Source organism: Dipodomys merriami, unplaced genomic scaffold, assembly GCF_024711535.1.
Source record: "Dipodomys merriami isolate MVZ:Mamm:240054 unplaced genomic scaffold, mDipMer1.0.p SCAF_59, whole genome shotgun sequence".
In the NCBI taxonomy this organism is placed as follows: Eukaryota; Metazoa; Chordata; class Mammalia; order Rodentia; family Heteromyidae; genus Dipodomys; species Dipodomys merriami.
Window position 1 is genome coordinate 2,274,313 of NW_027206168.1, and position 19,398 is coordinate 2,293,710.

Below are 19,398 nucleotides of genomic sequence, written 5' to 3' on the forward strand. Positions count from 1 at the left end.
AGAGAGAGAGAGAGAGAAAGAAAGAAAAAAAGACCAAAGAAAAGAGAGAAAGAGAGAGGGAGAGAGGAAGGGAGGGAGGGAGGGAAGGAAGAATCATTTCTCTGGTGTAGCTTCTGCCTATTTGATGAATAACACTCAGATGGGTGTCACCACCCTCCTGAGGCAGATCTGACTCCTTCACCCTGTACTGGGGTCTCAATGGAATGGGTCTCAGAAGGTTTGACAGTCATGTGTATTGTTTTCCTTTTTTTGTGATAGGGAGACCAATGCTGGAGAAGCCAAAGAGGACCCCGCTGAGACTCAGGCAGGGGGCTCCTCTAACAGAGGGTGCTAACAGCACCCTCATCATCACGATCACCTGACGCCAGCAGCTGCCCAACCCCTGGGCAACACCAAGAACCTCCTGGCCTCAAACGGGTTGGGCAGCATTCACTTCCCTATGCTGTCTGTCCTCCCAAGCTGCTCAGTCATTAGGAAATGCCTCCAAGGCGGGTACAGTGACAGCCGAGAGATCTGAGTCCATCCCGTCTAGTCTGCCGAGGCCTTGGGTGCAAAGACAGATGAGGAGACGCTCCTGGCTCCCTGCTGATGTGAGTTGGGGGGTGGGGGGGAGGCCTGACGGGTGGAGAAGGAGGGTTGGTACACTCTCAACTAAAGCTGGGATGATGCAGGGAGTGTGTGTGTGTGTGTGTGTGTGTGTGTGTGTGTGTGTGTGTGTGTGTGTGTGTGTGATAGACAGAGAGAACAGAACAGAGATGTGTGTGTGGCAAATATGGGTGTGGAAGTAGTCAGAGCTGAAACTTCACTGAGGTGATGGGAGGGAACCCTCGGTGTCTTGACATGACTGCCTGTCTTTCTCTGGTCTGGTGAAAATACTCCCCTACCTCCTCCATCCTCAAGATGGGCTACCTCCATGGTAGAAATAAGGCACTGGAACTTCATGAGGTCTACTCTCTTGGGCCAGCCATTGTCTTTTCCTCTCTCAAAAGGGCCAAAGTGACAGTCACTCTGAGGACAAGATTTAGGTAATCTCTCTTTCCATCAGTGCTCTTTCAGTGTACTTCTTTTACCAAAGTTTGGGAGACCCTTCACAGGAGCTCATCTGAGCCCCTCCCATAGAGATGGTAATAGGTCGTGTAGGCTGTATAGCTGGGCTCTTCTGGGTTCGAATCCCACCCTATCCTAGCAGTGTGACTTTGAACAAGTTGTTTCACTGAAGCCCTGAGCCTCAGTTCCTTGGTCTGTAAAATGAAGATAATATGTACCTCCCCAGATTGTTGTCAAAATTCAGTGAGGAAGGGATGCAAAATGCCAAGCACTAATAATTAGTGTTCAATAAATGGCCGCTGTTATAATTATTTATTATGAGCTGAACACTGGTCCCACCTTTTTTCTTCTCTCCCCTCATTCCCCCAGCTTCCTAAGGCTCCAATGGAGTTGTCATTGGCATAGAATGCTTTATATTGATATTTACTAGTTTGTGCCCAACCAGAGTGGGTTCCTTGTATTTCTCAGACTGTCCTCTTCCGCATCCCAGCACAGAACCAGAATGGAGAATGGAATGGAATGAAGGGAATAGGGAGAAACTCTGGGAAGGAAGTAGCAGGGAAAGACTGAAGCAGAGAGGTGAGAGGAGGAGAGGAAGGAGGTGCCACTGTCCAAGCATGAATGGTATGCTTTCCCGAGGCCTGTGAAACACAAAGAAGCTGTCACAGGGCTCCTGGGATGTCTTTGGCACATGCCTTTTTTTCTTTCTAGAATTCAGCTGAGAAATTAAAACTCTCATCTTCCTTCTTGGCTCATCCTGAGGAGGGGCTTCTTGACTTGGCTAGTATCTAATGTTTACTCACTCAACCTATCAACTGATTTGAATGATATTCTCTCTCCTCCTCCTCCCCCCTCCTTCTCACCCACTCCTTCTTCTCCTTCTTCCCTGTCTCCTTCCTGAGGAATCTTGGGCAAATCATTCCCTGTCTCTCAAGTCTACTTATCTATTTAAAAACTAGAAGGCGAGCTGGAAAGGTGGCTAGGTGGTAGAGAGCTTGCCTTGCATGCCTCAGGCCCTGGGTTCGATTCCTCAGCACCACATAAGCGCTGTGGCTCAAGTGGTAGGGTGCTAGACTTGAGCTGAAGAGCTGAGGGACAGCGCCCAGGCCCAGAGTTCAGGCCCCACAACCGGACCCCAGAAAAAACAAAAAACAAACAAACAAAACTAGAAGCTGATTATCAATTCTCCATATCAAAAAAAATTTTTTTTCAAAAATAATTCTAAGTCAAGCACCGGTGATCATAGCTACTTAGGAGGCTGAAATCTGAGCATTTCAGTTCAAAACACAGCCCAGGCAAAAAAATCTGAGACTCTTATCTCCAGTTAACCACCAAAAAGACAGCTGTAGCTGAAGTAGTAAAATACAAGCCTTGAGCAAAAAAGCTGAGGAACAGGGCCCAGGCTCTGACTTCAAGCCCCAGAACCAACACACACACACACACACACACACACACACACACACACACACACACACACACACACACACACACACACACACACACACACACAATTCTAATGTCCTCTCGTCTATAAAGTTCCATTTTTTTCCATTTTATGATCACTGCTTATCGCCAATGTGTAAAGTCAGTATTTAGCAAATAATTGGTACTTGGTAAGTATCTGTTGAATGATTAAGTGGATGGATGGATGGATGGATGGATGGATGGATGGATCTCCAATTTATACAACATCTACTATGTGCCACACTCTTCATCTACACTAGAACTCAATATCACTAATGGTTTTGGAGGAAAGGGGTACTATACAAATGGGAAACTGCGGCCCAGAGAGGTTAAGCAACTTGGCGAAGGTTATTTAGACAGCAATTTGTATATGAAATAGGATTTGAACCCAGTTTCACCATCTGAGCACTTGACACTCTTCTCACCAGCCTAGGGGCTACACTGGCCATCTGAGAAACTAAAGCTGGCCCCTATAAAAGTGTGGGTGGTCTATATGGCCCCTATACCAATCACCACATCCTCGTATTTTTCATTCTTTCTTAATGACAGAACATTTTCAGCATGGCAAAATGAATTTGGAACTAAGCCAAGAGAGGAGAGAGATTCCAAAAGATTTGTGAGCTTTATAGTTGATTCCTCCTAGAAGCTAATCTTCTTCTCATTATGTCATCTGTCAGGTCTTGGAGCTGCACACCGCTGTAGGTTGTCAGTGTGTTCTGGGGTCTTTTTTCTGTCACAGATGGAAGAAAATATTGATAACAGAAATCATGATTCCTTCCCAAGAGACTATTCTAGGTAAATTTAAAACACAGAGTTGTGCCCAGCACCAATGGTTTATATCTGTAATCCTTGCTACTAAGCAGGCTGAGATTTGAGGATCATGGTTCAATGCCAGTCTGGAGAAGAAAGCCCATGAAACTCTTATCTCCAATTAACTAAAAAAAAAAAAAAAAAGGGCAGAAGTAGATGTATGGTTTGAGTGGCAGCTCAGAGACAGGACTCAGGCCCTGAGTTCAAGCCCTAGAACCTGCACCAAAAAAAAAAAAAAAAGACTGCACAGATGTGATACTGGGAGTTTAAATGAAGAGAGTGAGACTTCACTGGATTTCCACCTAGGTGTTTGGTAAGGTCCCTTCAAACTCATCAATAATTCTGGCAATAGCATCTTTGGGCATCATTCCTTTGCTTTAAAAAACTTTAAGTTGGGCATCAGTCATTCACACCTGTAATTGTAGCTACTCAGAAAACTGAGATCTGAGGATTACAGTTCTAAGCCAGCCTGAGCAAGAAAGTCCATGAGACTCATATCCAATTAACCAGCAAAAAGCCAGAAGTGGAGATGTGGCTTGAATGGTAAAGCATCAGCCTTGAACAAAAAACTAAACAAAAGTGCGAGGCCCTGAGTTCAAACCTCAGTTACTTGCATGCACACACACAAAAAGAAAGCTTTTAAACTCCACTGGGCCACATTATAATGACACCATATCTTTGAATTTCAAACAATAGCACACCACATGATCACTCATTTACTTTCTCACCAGATCTGGATGCCAGTGACTTTTGGTCGTTTCCAAAACAGCTGCCACCACATCCTCCACAAATGAAAATCTGCCTTCACTGAGGCTCATCGGGAGATTGTCTGCCTCAGGCAGCCTCAGAAGAGGAATCTGAAGAATGACTGAGTGTGGTTGGGGGATAACTATGAAGAGGTCCAGCAAACATTTGCCTGTGTAAGTTCTAAGCTTTATTTTTAGAACAGTCATTGCTTTGTAACCATGCTTAGCATTTTGGAATACCATTCACTGGCCTGTTTATCTCAGAGAGAGTAAAACTATGTGGGGATGTTCACAGGAGCCATGAGGGCCACGGATCAGTCTTGCCTGGTTGAGGAGTAGCAGATGCTTTCCTAAGAAATGGTCACCTGAGATCTGAACCCAAACTGAAGACAAGACTTGGGGCTGGGCAAATTTAGCAACTTGTCTGATCTGGAACTGGGTCTCCCTGTCTTTCCTTCCGTCATGTAACCTGGAAGAGGCAAGGTGGTGACCTCAGCATGAGTGCATCTCATGGCTGAGACATCAGGTGCTTTGTGTACTTTTCATAACCCTGTACTCCTTCCTACCACGGTTGGGGTGCCCAGGACCAGAAGCGCCTGCGCATTTCTTCTAAGGACCTTGGGCTTTATTTAGACTCTGGAGCTTAGTTGTGTGTGTGTGTGTGTGTGTGTGTGTGTGTGTGTGTGTGTGTGTGTGTGTGTGTGTGTGTGTGTGTGTGTGTGTGTGTGTGTGTGTGCGTGTGTGTACTCAAGGTCTCATGCTCTTACTTGTTACTCAGGAGGCATTCTACCATTTGAGCCTTACCTCTACTTCTGGCTTTTTGCTGGTTAATTGAGAATATGAGTCTCTAGGATCTGTCTGCCTACACTGGCTTCAAACCACAATCCTCAAATCTCAGCCTCCTGCGTAACTAGGATTACAGGAGGAGAAGCTGAGGAGAAGCAGTAGAACAGGAAAGAGTAGACATAGAAAGAAGAGGAAGCTGTAAGGAGAAGGGATGAAGGAAGCTGGAGGCAGGAGAGTGGGCGGAGTTACAAAGAGGCTAGGAAGGAAAGAAGGAAGGAAAAGACCTCATTGTTCACAACCTTTTGCCCTTCCCCTCTTCCAGCTAAGCCCTGCCTTCTCCTGGGGCCATGTCAGAAGGGGAGAGCAAGGACAGCTCAGGCAGTGAATGTCCTGTGTGCTATGAGAAGTTCCGGGACCTGGATGGGGCCAGCCGGACCCTGAGCTGCGGCCATGTGTTCTGCCATGACTGCTTGGTCAAGTACCTGCTGTCCACCCGGGTGGATGGGCAGGTCCAGAGGACCATTGTCTGCCCGATCTGTCGCTACGTCACCTTCCTCAGCAAGAAGAGCTCCCGCTGGCCCTCCATGCTGGACAAGAGCTCACAGACCCTGGCCGTGCCAGTGGGCCTGCCACCTGGGCCCTCACCCGACCGTGGGACCCCCACAAGCCCGCTGGCCATCTCCCAGCCAGTCTGGAGATCATCCTCAAGCCAGGGTGTCCAACTTCCCTTGGACCCGCTGCCCAGCCTGCCCAGGGAGTCACAGATCTTCATCATCAGTCGTCATGGGATGCCCCTGGGGGAACAAGACAGCGTGCTGCCCCGGCGGAGCCTGGCAGAGCTCTCCGAGGTGTCTCCAGCGCCCAGCTCCACCCGCTCCTTCTGCTGCCGCTCTCGGGCCCTGCTGCTCATCACCCTCATTGCTGTGGTGGCTGTGGTAGCCGCCATCTTGCCCTGGGTGCTGTTGGTGAGGAAGCAGGCATGAGCCACATCACCAAGAGGATGACTGAGGAAGACCTGGCCTCAGAGCTGCTTTGGTAGCTGTCTTGTTCCTTTGCCAGGCCAGCCATGGCCAGGGTGAGAGTAGAGGCAACAAATACAGATGTGGATCAAGGCTTCCAGGGGAGAGGGCCTGGGCAGAGATGGGGCCGGAGTGGGGCTAGGTTTAGGCTGGAGGTTGGAGATCTGAGCCAAGCAGCTCAGCCTCCATGTCCCACCTTCAGTAAATCCTTCACCCTCGTAAGTCTGGGAATAGAACAGGCTGGAAGATAGCTGGTCACTGCCCTCCAGTGGGGTCACCAGCCCTGAGGTGCAGACTTTACCTGCCAGGAGACTTTCCCTGAAGCCAAGTGGTCCTCCCTGGGAACCAGGAACTTCTGAGGGCCTCCATCATACTCAATGGGTGGCCAGTGGCAAGCCTGGCCCAGGCCAAAATGTCCACCTAGGTAGACTCTCCAGCTTGCCCTGAGGAACAAACAAAAAGGTTGGGGACAGGACTCAAACACAGCTTTCTCAGAATCTTGGCACCCATATTTGACCCTCATGGCATTCCACCCCCTCAAGTCTTCCCTGCCTCCACCCACTAACCTAGAAGATGATCTCAGAGGTTATGACCCTGGGTTTCTGGGCAGAAGCGGGAGGGGGACAGCATCAAATAGTCACCCTGAAGAGCTGAGGCCAGGACAGGAAACAGTGGTTGACTGTCCCCAGAGTCAAAGGTCTCTCTCCCCCAGGCCCAAGGAATGGGCTTCATTTTAAATCTTGGGGTTCTCAGGGTGGAATGAAAGGCAGGGAGTGAAGGGGACACCTGCCAGGTGAGACTTGAGTCAGCAGAAAACTATGTGGGCAAATTAACCCCTGGGGGCTTCTGCTTCCCTACCTGTCAAGTCCTCCTCCTCCTCCTCCTCCTCATGACCCAACCATCCATTAGAGGCCACACCAGCCTGGCCAGTTTCTGAGGTGGATTCTCAGGCTGAACAGGGTAAGGAAGGGTGGGGAAGAAAACAGCTGGACTTGTCAGGGACGCTGTATCACAGGTGTTGCTGCTGCATTTGCCAAAGGCCACTGCCTTAGGGGACAGAACACTGGACTCTGGTGGGAACTTTTGATCAAATCCACCTTAGGTGGACCTGAGATTGCATCTCACCTAAGGAGTGACTATTTGAGGGGTTGGTTCATGGGGGGTTCACCAAGTCAACTTATACCTTTGGATTGAAAACAACAAAAGCTTCCAGTGATTTTTTACAGATGGATAAGAGATTGGCACTTAGTATGTGCCAACAGCTCAGCACTCCAACACCTAAACTCCTCTCGCACACTTTTTATCTGTGGGGAGAAAGGCATAGTATTGTAGCTCTTTTTGTTGTTTTGTTTTTGTCAGTTATGGGGCTTGAACTCAGGATCAGAGCACTGTTGATGAGCTCTTCAGCTCAAGGCTAGGACTCTACTACTTTGAGCCACAGCACCACTTCCAGTTTTCTGGTTGTTCATTGGAGATAGGAGTCTCACAGATTTCCTGCCCAGGCTGGCTTTGAACCATGATCCTCAGATCTCAGCCTCCTAAGTAGCTAGGATTACAGGCATGAGCCACTGGTGCCAGCTGAACCTCTTATCTAGTCCCCAGATAGCTGCAGGGTCATCTTTGGGGACTACTGGGGAGGGGGGAAGATATTGCAGGGGAGACTTTAGACAGGGAGAGCTCTTCTAATGTACTTGCAGGCCTCTGTATACTCTTTTCAAAACTCTAGAACATAGGGGCTACTGGTGGGGAGGGAGAAAGCAGGTGGATTATGTAGGGAAATATTTATTATAGGATCAAAAATAAGGTTAACTTTACAAACAGTCTGAAGAGTCTGTCTTCACCTCAGCCAGGCTGCTTCAATCAGTGGCACAAATTTCTAGGGACTTCATTTGGTATCTTTTCAGAGTCTGTTGTCTTTAGCAAAAGTGTCTTTCAAAAATACCCAGCGTGGGGCTGGGGATGTGACTTAGTTGTAGAGTGCTTGCCTAGCATGCAAGATCCCCAGGTTCAATTCCTCAGTACCACATAAGCATAAAAAGCTGAAAGTGGTGCTGTGGCTCAAGTGGTAGAGTGTTGGCCTTGAGCACAGAGAAGCTCAGGCCTGAGTTCAAGCCCCAGGACTGGCAAAAAAAGAAATTATATATATTCAGAGTGTTTCCATAAACTTCAGCTGTGACTTGTGGATGCCACTTATTTTCAAAGGATGTCAAAAGCTATTTTTTAAATAAAGGTATCTATTTTCGCAAAGATTCCATCAATTGACTCAGTAATGCACATGAGAAGCTCTCAGATTGGACCTTTAGAATAATAATGTGTGTGTGTGTGTGTGTGTGTGTGTGTGTGTGTGTGTGTGTGCATCTTCTGATACTGGGGCTTGAACTCAGGGCCTCCAGTTCTCATATGTTTTTTCTGCTTAAAACTGGCACTCTACCACTTGGCCCACAGCTCAACTTCCACCTTGTTGCTGGTTCATTGGAGAGAAGAGTCTCTCATAGGCTCTCTTGCCTAGGCTGGCTTCAAACCACAATCCTCAGATCTCAACCCCTGAGTAGCTAGGATTACTGGCATAAGCCACTAGTATCCAGCAAATTCTGAAAGTTTTATAACCTACTGTGCAGCTGTGGCTCAGAATAGCAGTTAAATTGTTGGCAGAAATGGATATTGTTAAAATTCTTACCAAGGGAAATTTGACATTACCTATCAAAATTTCTATGTTGACCTAGCAATTTGTATGCTAGAAATATAACCTCTAGATAAACTGGTATATGTGGGCAGTAACATGTACTCTAGTATATAAGTAGTAATAACAAATGATCAAGGAGCCCTAAATGCTAATCAGTGGGGAACTGGTTATTTAACTATAAAGAAAGTAAGAAAAAGCAGGCACCAGTGGCTCGTGCCTGTAATCCCTAGCTACTCAGGAGGCTGAGATCTGGAGCATCATGATTCAAGATTTTAGCCTGGGCTGAAAGTCTTGTGGAGTCCACAATAACCAGTAAAAAAAAAAAAAAAAAAAAAAAAAAAACAAAAACCAGAGCAGAAGGGAAGTGCTGGTGGCTCATGCCTGTAACCCTAGCTACTCAGGAGACTGAGATCTGAGGCCCACAGTTGAAAGCCAGCCTGGGCATGAAAACTCCTGAGAGTCTTAACTCCAATTAACCACCTAAAAGCCAGCAGTGAAGCTATAGCTCAAGTGGTAGAGCACTAGCCTGGAGCAAAAAGTTCAGAGACAGCCAGGCCCTGAGTTCAAGCCCCAGGATTACCCAAAAAATCCAGGAGGAATGGATCAAGTAGCAGAGCACCAGCCAAGCAAACAAAGTGAGCAAGCTCCAGATCCTGAATTCAAATCCCACCCTATACATATCAGTATCCATTCCCACCAAAGAAAAATGAGAAAGAGAAAAAAAAAAACAGACATGAGGGCTGGGAACGTGACTCAGTGGTAGTGTGCTTGCCTTGCATGTCTGAGGCCCTGGGTTGGATTCCTCAGTACCACATAAGCAGAAAAATAAGTAGTAGACCACTAGTCTTGAGCTAAATAGTTCAGAGACAGTGCCCAGGCACAGAGTTCAGGACCCATGACAAAAAAAAAAAGAACAGACATGAATGACATGGACCATCTCCAAGATACCATGGCTAATGGGAACAGATCAGGTGTGAAACACTAGACATTGGTTACTATAATTTATGTAGAAAGAGAAAGGAATGCAAATTTACATTTACATTGCATTATTTCTGCATAAGGAAATTGAGAAGATGCACAAAAACCTGGTAACCATGATTAGCCAAGGAAGGAGGAGAGAAAGTTTCACTTTGCCTTGTCTTTTATGTTGTTGTTGCTGTTGTTGGTTGGTTGGTTGGTTGGTTGTCCATTATGGGGCTTGAACTCAGGTTCTGGGCACTGTCCCTGAATCTCTTTGTGCTCAAAGCTAACTCTCCACGACTTGAGCCATAGCACCACTTCCAATTTTTGAGGGGTCAACTGGAGATAAGAGTCTCAAGGGGATGTTTCTGCCCTGTCTGCTTTGAACTACAACCTCAGATCTCAGCTTCCTGAGTAGCTAGGATTACAGGCCTGAGCCACTGGCAGTTTTGTTTGTTGTTTGTTTGTTTTGTGTGTTGGTCATGGGACCTGAACTCTGGGCCTGGGCACTGTCCCTCAGCTCTTCAGCTCAAGGCTAGCACTCTGCCACTTGAGCCACAGCACCACTTCCAGCTTTTTCTGCTTATGTGGTTCTGAGGAATAGAACCCAGGGCCTCATGTATGCAAGGCAAGCCATCCACCATTGAGCCACCTTCCCAGCCGCCCCTTTTTTATTATTTTTTTGGGGGGGGGGTCCAGTCGTGGGGCCTGAACTCTGGGTCTGGGCACTGTCCCTCAGCTCTTCAGCTCAAAGTGAGTGCTCTACCACTTGAGCCACAGCTCCACTTCTGGCCTTTTTGTTTCTGCTTATATAGTGCTGAGGAATCGAACCCAAGGCCTCATGCATGCAAGGCAAGCACTCCACCACTGAGCCACCTTCCCAGCCCATCCCCTTTTTTATTTTTATTATTATTTTTTTTTCTGTTCGTGGGGCCTGAACTCAGGGCCTGGGCGCTGTCCCTCAGCTCTTCAGCTCAAGGCTAGCACTCTACCACTTGAGCCTCAGTCCCACTTCCAGCTTTTTCTGCTTATGTGGTACTGAGGAATCGAACCCAGGGCCTCATGCATGCAAGGCAAGCACTCTCGCACTGAACCACCTTCTCAGACCCTCCCCCTTTTTTTATTTTTAAGCCAAGTAAATGTATTATCTATTCAAAAGTGAATCTGAAAGCCAGAGGAGTAGCTGAGAGGTAGAGAAAATACTTAGTGTGTCAGAGAGCCCAGGTTCAATCCCCAACATCCAAAAAGAAAAGAATCTACTTGAAAAATATTACAGTGTCTTCAGTATACACACTTGTTGCCTGGTGAGGATCCTGACCCAAGAACATTTGAGAACTGTCAAACCACTGATCCAGTAGCTCAAGGGTATCAAGTACTAGTGCTATGCAGCTGGTTTGTCTGGTTAGAAACAAGACATGCATAACAGGCATAAGTAGTGAGTAAGAAGTAAGGAAAGAAGTTTAACCTCAGTGTTCCTAAGGCCCTGTGGATTTCTTTTGGGCTTAATGTATTTACTTTGCTTTTCTTTTCTCCTTTTTTTTTGGTCAGTACTGGGGCTTGAACTCAGGACTTCTCACTCTTGCTTGGCTTCTTCCACTTGAAGTTGGTGCTCTACCACTTGAGCCCCACCTTCACCTTTTTATTTTTTTGTGTGCTAGTGCTGGGGATTGTGCTAGTCGCACAGGCATGAGCCACCAGTTTCCTGCATCACTTGCACCTTCTTGCTAGTTAATTGGAGATAAAGAGTTTCGCAGATTTGTCTGCCAGGATTTCCAACTGCAATCTTCAAATATCAGCTTCCTGAGTAGCTATGACTATAAGAGTGAGCTACTAGCATGTGACCTTCTGCTTTTTTTCTTAAATACTATTTACTTTTTGCCAACATCCATGGCTCACACCTGTAATCCTAGTTAATGGGAAAGCTGAGAACTGAGCATTGTGGTTCAAAGCCAATTGGGGCAGGAAAGTCTATGAGATTCTTAACTCTAACCACCACCCCCAAAAAAAAGCCAGAAGTGGAGCTGTAGCTCAAGAGACGGAATACTATCCTTACCTCCCATTATTACAAGAACCTTTTCTCTGTGTGTACACCAGTCCTAGGGCTCAAACTCAGAGCCTGGGCACTGTCTCTCAGCTTATTTTGCTCAAAGATAGTGCTCTGCTATTTGAGCCACACATCCACTTCCGCTCTGTGTGTGTGTGTGTGTGTGTGTGTGTGTGTGTGTGTGTGTGTGTGTATTTCTGCGTGCACACGCACTTAATTGGAGATACAGTCTCATCAGTTTTCCTGCCTGGACTGGCTTTGAACTGCACTCGCCTCTCAGCCTCCTGAGTAGCTAGGATGACAGGCATGAGCCACCAGCACCCGGCTTGAAAGATCTTTTAAACCAAGGAAGGGGAAGGTAGAGAAAAGACAGATAAGGGGCAGCCAAACCAGGTTGCCCGAGAATCACACAGGTTGGAAGAGACACTGGTTAAGATAAACAGTCTTTGTAACTAGGCCATTGGTAATTTGCATCTCTGGGTACAATTTGTAGCCTAACAATCTTCCCAGTGTTTAAGTGGTCATGCTTCCCCAACTGAGGGCTGAAAGTTTTAATATGGTGACTCAGTGTTTGGCTGGGGAGGGAGGTGAGGAGGCCCAAACACTGTGGACCTTTGGAGAAAGAGAGAAAGATGATGAGGGATGATGAGGGAGACCTGAGAAAGGAGTTGGGGGCTGGGGTAAGGAAATGAAATCGAGTTCTTGAGGCAAGGCAGTCGGACAGTGAGGACCAGACAAAAAGGCAAAGTGGGAAAGTAGGAGCCATCCAGGCTTCCCTATGGCTTTCAGCGTTCACTGAACCTGGTTGGGCCCCAGAACTTTGGGTGCTGTCCCTGAGCTTGTTCGTCCAAGGCTAGTATTTTTACCACTTGACCCTCAACTCCACTTCCAGTTTTTCTGTGGTCCAGTGGATTTTCTTGTCTACCTTGGACGACTTCCTGCAAGCAAGCATGCACTTGGGACTTATTGAGTCCCTCTGGCGTCTAATTCAAGGCTAGCCTGTGAAGAATGCACCCTAAGCATTTATTAGAGAGAGGGGCAGAAAAGGAAATCTCGTGGAGACATAAGGCAGGGTAGAAGTACTCAGCAAGACCCCCAGTCACGTATATTAATTACGAACTGTGTGTTCGGTCAGTATGACACCTGTATTCATGGAAACCGATACCTCCTCAGAATCCATTTGCAGGGGCGTGCACCCTCTCCCCCTGCCTCCATCAGACCCTAATTGAACTGAATACAGGTGGGCAAGTGACTTGGCAAGGCAGGCTTCCCCGCCTTGAGAGCGTTCCCAGGCCCGCCCCTACAAAGTGTGGTCTGGACCTCACCCGGGAGGCTTCCCTGGAAATCAGGGATCAGATCTACTTGTGTTGAGTGGGGAGCGATCAGCAGCCTCGTCTTCTGGAAGCCCCTCACCTCTAGATCAAAAGCTTTGGGGCGGTCCCAGGGCGCGCAGGTGCGCGGTGCATAGCCCTGGGGTCCTGAGTTCTAGGTCACTCGGCATCCTCTGGTGGCTTTTTCCCAATCGCCCCGCATCTGGGATCGGATCCCCTGAAGCCACTCGCTCCTTCGCCAACCACCCAAGTAGGCGGACCCTAAACAATCCCCCCTGCACTTCCGAATACGCGCGGGCGCACAGGGCGGTCAGCTACAACCCCGGGACCCACCAAACCGCGACGCTAGGGAGCTACAGGTTTCCCCACCACCACCCACCCTGCAGGCCGCAGTTCCCCTCCAGGACGCAAGGTGGCAGTAGACTCGAGTTCCTCTCCCACTTCCCTCCTGGCTTAAATTCCCTGCCTCTCGCGCTCTACGTGACAGTAATCTCGCGAGATCTCTCGTAAACTTACAGAACCGGAAGCGGCCTGTAGTTCTCTTCCCCCTTTTCGGCCATCGCTGGAGCAGCAGCGGGTGAGCATTGAGCAGGAAGGCGCGGGTCATCCGCTGCCATCCGCCCTTGGGCCATGGTGGCTGTCCACCCAGAGGTCTTGAGACTGTCCTGTTGGCTTTATGGCTGCCAGGGAACGGGGCCAGGATGTCCTATCTTGCTTCCTCGCCCAGGGGCCGGACTGGAGTGGGAAGGAGGGACGGACGATGTGGGGGCCTGTGGGTATTGATGGGGCTCAGTCTGAGCATGGTGCTGAGGATACTCCCGGCACGGCTGCACTTACCGGACTCCACTCGCTAGCTTTAACCCGCGTTTTGAACCCGAGATCTTCGGGAATTCCAAGTTGAGGGCTCCAGAATGGGGCGGGGGGCCCCCCCGGCTTGATTGATCGACTTAGGGATGGAATGTGTTCACGCTCCCAAGAGTGCGAGAGGTGAGGGCTGGCCAGACCTAGCAAACGCGTGCACTGCGTTTACCTTGCTTTAATCCAGAGGTATTTATAAAGCTAGTTTTCCTCATGCAGTTCTTAGGGAGCCTAGGCAAACTTCTTGACTTAAGTTAAATGTGTTGCTAACGGGAAACGTCGCCATTCCGTAAACAAATACAAAATCTCCTCTTAAGCACGGAGGATTTTTTTCATTTCAAGCATCTCTTTTTTTGGGGGGGGGGTCCGGTCGTGGGGACTGAACTCTGGGTCTGAGCGCTGTCCCTCAGCTCTTCAGCTCAAGGCTAGTGCTCTACCACTTGAGCCGCAGCGCCACTTCTGGCTTTTTTTTTTTGCTTATGTGGTGCTGAGGAATCGAACCCAGGGCCTCAGGCATGCAAGGCAAGCGCTCTACCACTGAGCCACCTTCCCAGCCCTTCAAGCATCTCTTGATAAGCCACTCATTCAGTTCTGGCGGTTTCCGGTGGAATTCTAGAACAGGACACCTTAGCTTGATGAGACTTTGGTTATTGAAAAGTCCTTTTTTTTTTTTTTTTTTTTTTTTTAAGCCAAAATGAAGTTCAATCCCTTTGTCACTTCTGACCGAAGCAAGAACCGGAAAAGGCATTTCAATGCACCTTCCCACATTCGCAGGAAGATTATGTCTTCCCCTCTTTCCAAAGAGCTGAGACAAAAGTACAATGTGCGGTCTATGCCCATCCGGAAGGATGATGAGGTGCAGGTATGTATTTCTGCTTGCCAAGTCGTCTTTGAGGCCACCATGTGCACTTGAGGAAAAGGAAAGCTTTGTGAGATAAGATTGAGGCAGCATAACAGGAAAGTTGGGTTACCTGATTTCTCATTCTGTGGTACAAAGCAGTTTGGGAGGGGGGGGAAGGCTTGGTTTGTTTATGTCTTTTTGCTGGGGAGTAAATTAGGCTTAGATGCTCGCTGTTCCTTAGCTTTTTCTCCAGTCTAGCATTCTCACTTGAACTAACAGCTCCACTTCCAGCTTTTTGCTTGTTAATTGGAGACCGAAGTTCCATGAACTTTGCTGCCTGAGCTGGCTTTAAACCACAGGATTGCAGCCTCTTGGATGCCACCTGCATCCAGCTGACATTCTGAAGCATCAGGTGGAACCAGAATAGTTTGAAAAGGACATGACAGGCAGTGAACATTATTTCAGGATTCTTCTGTCAGTATATTGAGGCATTTAAAGTCTAGAGAAGAACATTGTTCAGATGGTTTGCGCTTACTTGTAAATAATTGATTGGCCAGATCAATGTTGGTGAAATTTTCCATGAGTATTTCTTAGGTATAATTTAGAGCTAATGGCTGCAGAATTCAGGAAGTTTGTAAAAAGAATTTAAATGCTATCCATATTGTATTGTGAGGTTAATGGCAATTAAAATGAAATCAATTCCCAACAGAGCAGTATGGATTGAGGACAGCCAATAGTCCATGCTATCTAAAATGGCAGTAGACCTTGGGAACAATCTTTTTTGTAAATAAACTGGTTGAATGCAAAGACCTATGACATGCTATTTAGAAGCACTTAAAGTATTAAGTGCCTGCCATTTATCTGGTACTGGGTTATTCGTTATGGCTGTAAACAATACTTGGGAAGCAGTGCTGGTGTTGCAGTAGAGTAACACATTCCTTGAAATTTCAGAAATCTAGAGTAGGTTCTTTTAGGTTACATTGTCCTCCACTAAATAGATGGCACTGTTAAATCCAGGAATAAGATTATTGGCATATTTTTCTTTTAATTGAATCTTTTTTTTTTAATTGTGCCTGGGCTTCTTTTGTTCAAGGCTAGTGCACTATCAGTTGAGCCACAACTCCACTTCTGGCATTTTCTGGGTAGTTTATTAGAGATAAGATTCTCATGGACTTTTCCTGCTGGGTCTGGCTTTAAACTATGATCCTCATAGTAGTTAAAAACTTAAAATCTGGGCTGGGAAGGTGGCTCAGTGGTAAAGTGCTTGCATGCATGAGGCCCTGAGTTCAATTCCTCAGCACCACATAAGCAAAAAGAAAAAAGCCAGAAGTGGCACTTGGCTCAAGTGGTAGAGCACAAGCCTTGAGCTGAAGAGCTGAGGGACAGTGCCCAGGCCCAACGACTGGACCCCCCCCCAAAAAAAAAAAAAAGAAATTAAAAATCCTAGGGTATCTAAGGCTAGACTTGAGCCCAGGCACCCCCCAAGAAAATTGTGAAGTCTTCTATTTCTGGTGATTGTGTTGTGTATAACTGATTGTATTTCTGGCTAATCACATTCCTTTGAATCACATGTTTTTCCATTTGCATTTAGGTTGTACGAGGACACTATAAAGGCCAGCAGATTGGCAAAGTGGTCCAGGTTTACAGAAAGAAGTATGTCATCTACATTGAACGGGTACAGCGGGAAAAGGCCAATGGCACCACTGTCCACGTGGGCATTCACCCCAGCAAGGTGTGTGTGTGTTAGAATACCTGAGAGGGAAATTTGGGGCAGATGGGATTGTTCAGAGCATCCCTAGAAATGGTCCCTGAGTTTCCATGTCTTGACATTCTTGTCTTTGCTAAATATACTTCATTTGTATTGAATGTTCTGACATGTAAAGTGTTCCAGAATCAGACTGCCTTTCTACACTGCACTTAATATTTTCAAAAGTTTAGTAAATTGATAGATCAAAAAGTAAAGTGAAGCCAGGCGTCGGTGGCTCACACCTGTAATCCTGGCTATTCAGGAGGCTGAGATCTGAGGATCAAGGTTCAAAGCCAGCCCAGGCAGGAAAGTCTGTTTAAACCACTAGAAAACTGGAAGTGGCCCTGTAGCTCAAGTGGTAGAGTGCTAGCCTTGTGCTGAAGAGCTGAGGGACAGCACCCACGCCCAGAGATCAAGTCCCTCCACCGACCCCCCCCCCAAAAAAAAAAAAGAATGATCTGAGCTTTTAACCTGTTGTATACTTAGCAAAATTGGGTAAACAGATGTATCTCTTAGAATAAAGACACTTCCCCACATCTTTTTTGGAGAGGAAAACTAGTATCAAAGGCTTCAATTCTGCTTCTTTCACTCTTGGCTTATTTTTTATCCTGTCTGGGGGCTCTATCACTTGAACCCACCCCCACTTCCAGCTTTATGCTGGTTAATTGAAGAGAAGAGGACTTGTCTGCTGGAACTGACTGAACATTGCGCTTCTGATCTCATCATCTTGTACATAGTGCATGCAACCTGAGATAATGTTAATTTTTGAGTGGTCCAGTAGTCAGTCACCTTAGTTTCTTTTGAAATAAATAGTAGTTGGAGGTTTCCAACCTAGTCAGACCAATTACACTGAACTCTAAATTCAATATCCCATTGTCCTTTTTGCATTGCAATTTGGGTATTTAGTCAGTATGCTCAGACTTCTTATAATGTGCTCAGTCTTCCACCACCATAGTACAGCCTCCATATTGCTGCACTTTTCAGAGATACCAGAGTTGATGCATTATTTGATCCAGTAGTTGACTGTAACGTTCAGGCCCCTGATTTCTGTAGGATCTTACCTGATACCCCCTTCCCAGACACTCATTGGTGCCCCCGCTTTCCACTCTGCATGTGTAGTTCCCTGGCCACCTTGGTGTTCCCACAACATGCTACTCTGCATGTCTGCTGGTTGGCAGCTTCATAGAATTCCCAGTTTTATGTTCTCAGACCTACTGGAGATTTGGGCTTTGGCCCCTTGATGTTTTGCTTTGTTTCATTATACATGTACTGTGGCCTAAACTCTGGGACATTTTCACTCGTAGTTGACCCTACCAGTTGAACCACTTCTCTACTTCAAGTTTTTTCTTGACTAAGAATCTTGGGTTTGTCTCTGCTGGCTTCAAACTGCAATTCTCAGCTGGGATTTTAGATGGGAGCCACCTGACCCCAAGGATGCTTTAACAGTTCTCTAGTTGATTCTTAGGAATATTCCAAGTTTGAGAAACATACCTATAATTGAGTTCTTTTTTGAGGAGGAAACCTGTACTCAGAATGCTCCTGCCTCAGCTTCATGAGTGCTGCAATTATAAACCTGTGCTACCATGTCTCCTTCTGCCTTTGGGCCTGGCCTTACTGTTCTCTTTTGGATGGACAGTTTTTTGTTTTGGTTTGGTTTTTCTTTGGTCATGGGGCCTGAACTCTGGGCCTGGGTGCTGTCCCTCAGCTCTTCAGCTCAAGGCTAATGCTCTACCACTTGAGTCATGGCGCCACTTCCGGCTTTTTTCTGCTTATGTGGTGCTGAGGAATCGAACCCAAGGCCTCATGCACACAAGGCAAGCACTCTACCACTGAGCCACCTTCCCAGCCCATGAACAGTTCTTTAAATGCAACTATATCAGTAGGCTTAGATATGTTAGAATCAGATCTGAACTGGAGATTTTTAAATCATGTAGAAACTACATCTAATTTCAAACTTCGTGGGGAGTTGGTACTAGGAGTAGGGCTTGAACTCAGCCCAGGATGATTTGAGTTTAGCTTTTTTGTGCAAAGCTGGTTCTACTTCTGGCTTTTTAGTGATTAATTGAAAATAAGAGTCACAGACCCTCTTCCGGCTGACTTTGAACCTCAACCTCAGCCTCCTGAGTAACTAGGATTACTGATACCTTGGCTCAGCTATATAATTCTAAGGTTACTTTAGAAACCGATGTTTGTGTATCACACGTTTGTGTTATTGAGAATGAGAAAAGTGGTATAGATGGGTGGCAGGAAAACATAATGAAGCACAGAATAGGTTAACTGAATCACTGCTACAAATACTTTGCCTCCTCTACCTTGTTGGTAGAAAATTGTTAAATATTTAATTGAGATGGTTTGGGGGCTTAAAAGGTCATTGGTAGAACCTGTAAGAGTTAGGTCAGTTCATATTTAGGCATCTATCTTGGATTTGGAAGGTAAGGTTGGGTGCTGTGCCTTTGTTCATTATTGCTTACAGTTGGGGTGTTTTTTTCTGCAGGTGGTAATCACCAGGCTGAAACTGGACAAAGACCGCAAAAAGATCCTGGAACGGAAAGCCAAATCCCGCCAAGTAGGAAAGGAAAAGGGCAAATACAAGGAAGAAACAATTGAGAAGATGCAGGAGTAAAATAATCTTATATACAACTTTTGATTTAAAAAAAAAACTTCTTAAATGAATATCGTTTGTTGTATATATGGTGTTTTGGGATGTTGGTGCTTTTCAGTGGCTTAACTGTCATTGGATCTGGAAGAGGAAGTTGGCATATATTTTGAGGCAGGCCGCCCTTTAGTGTAGTGCCCTCCAGTACCTTGATTCTAGAAACTGAAACTGTTGAAAATCAAATGGTCATCTACATTTGACCATCAGTTTACATATTGCCTCCTCTATTACCTTTTACTCTCCATCACTCCACTCTCCTTTTTACTTAGTCTTGTACATTTACTTAAATAGGTTTCAATATGAACAATTCACAAAAGTGTGGAATTCTTGGTTGAGTGCTGACTTAGCATTCCTTCAAGTCTGCTCAAGAGTAGTATAGTAGAATCTAGTGGTAATTGTAGGGTTT

At 46.5% G+C, this 19,398-nt stretch overlaps 2 protein-coding genes across 2 annotated transcripts; both read left to right on the plus strand.

Annotated features, from left to right (window-relative positions):
• Nucleotides 1-5,200: 5,200 nt before the first annotated feature.
• Nucleotides 5,201-5,836, plus strand: Rnf222 (ring finger protein 222). The gene has a single exon (XM_070001351.1). The coding sequence runs from the start codon at nt 5,201-5,203 to the stop codon at nt 5,834-5,836; it is 636 nt and encodes a 211-aa protein (XP_069857452.1).
• Nucleotides 5,837-13,393: 7,557 nt separating this feature from the next.
• Nucleotides 13,394-19,009, plus strand: Rpl26 (ribosomal protein L26). Its single transcript, XM_070001428.1, has 4 exons — nt 13,394-13,467; nt 14,438-14,610; nt 16,181-16,321; nt 18,831-19,009. Exons 2-4 carry the CDS (start codon nt 14,443-14,445, stop codon nt 18,957-18,959), a joined length of 438 nt encoding a protein of 145 aa, XP_069857529.1. The 5' UTR covers nt 13,394-13,467; nt 14,438-14,442; the 3' UTR covers nt 18,960-19,009.
• The last annotated feature ends 389 nt before the right edge of the window (nt 19,010-19,398 follow it).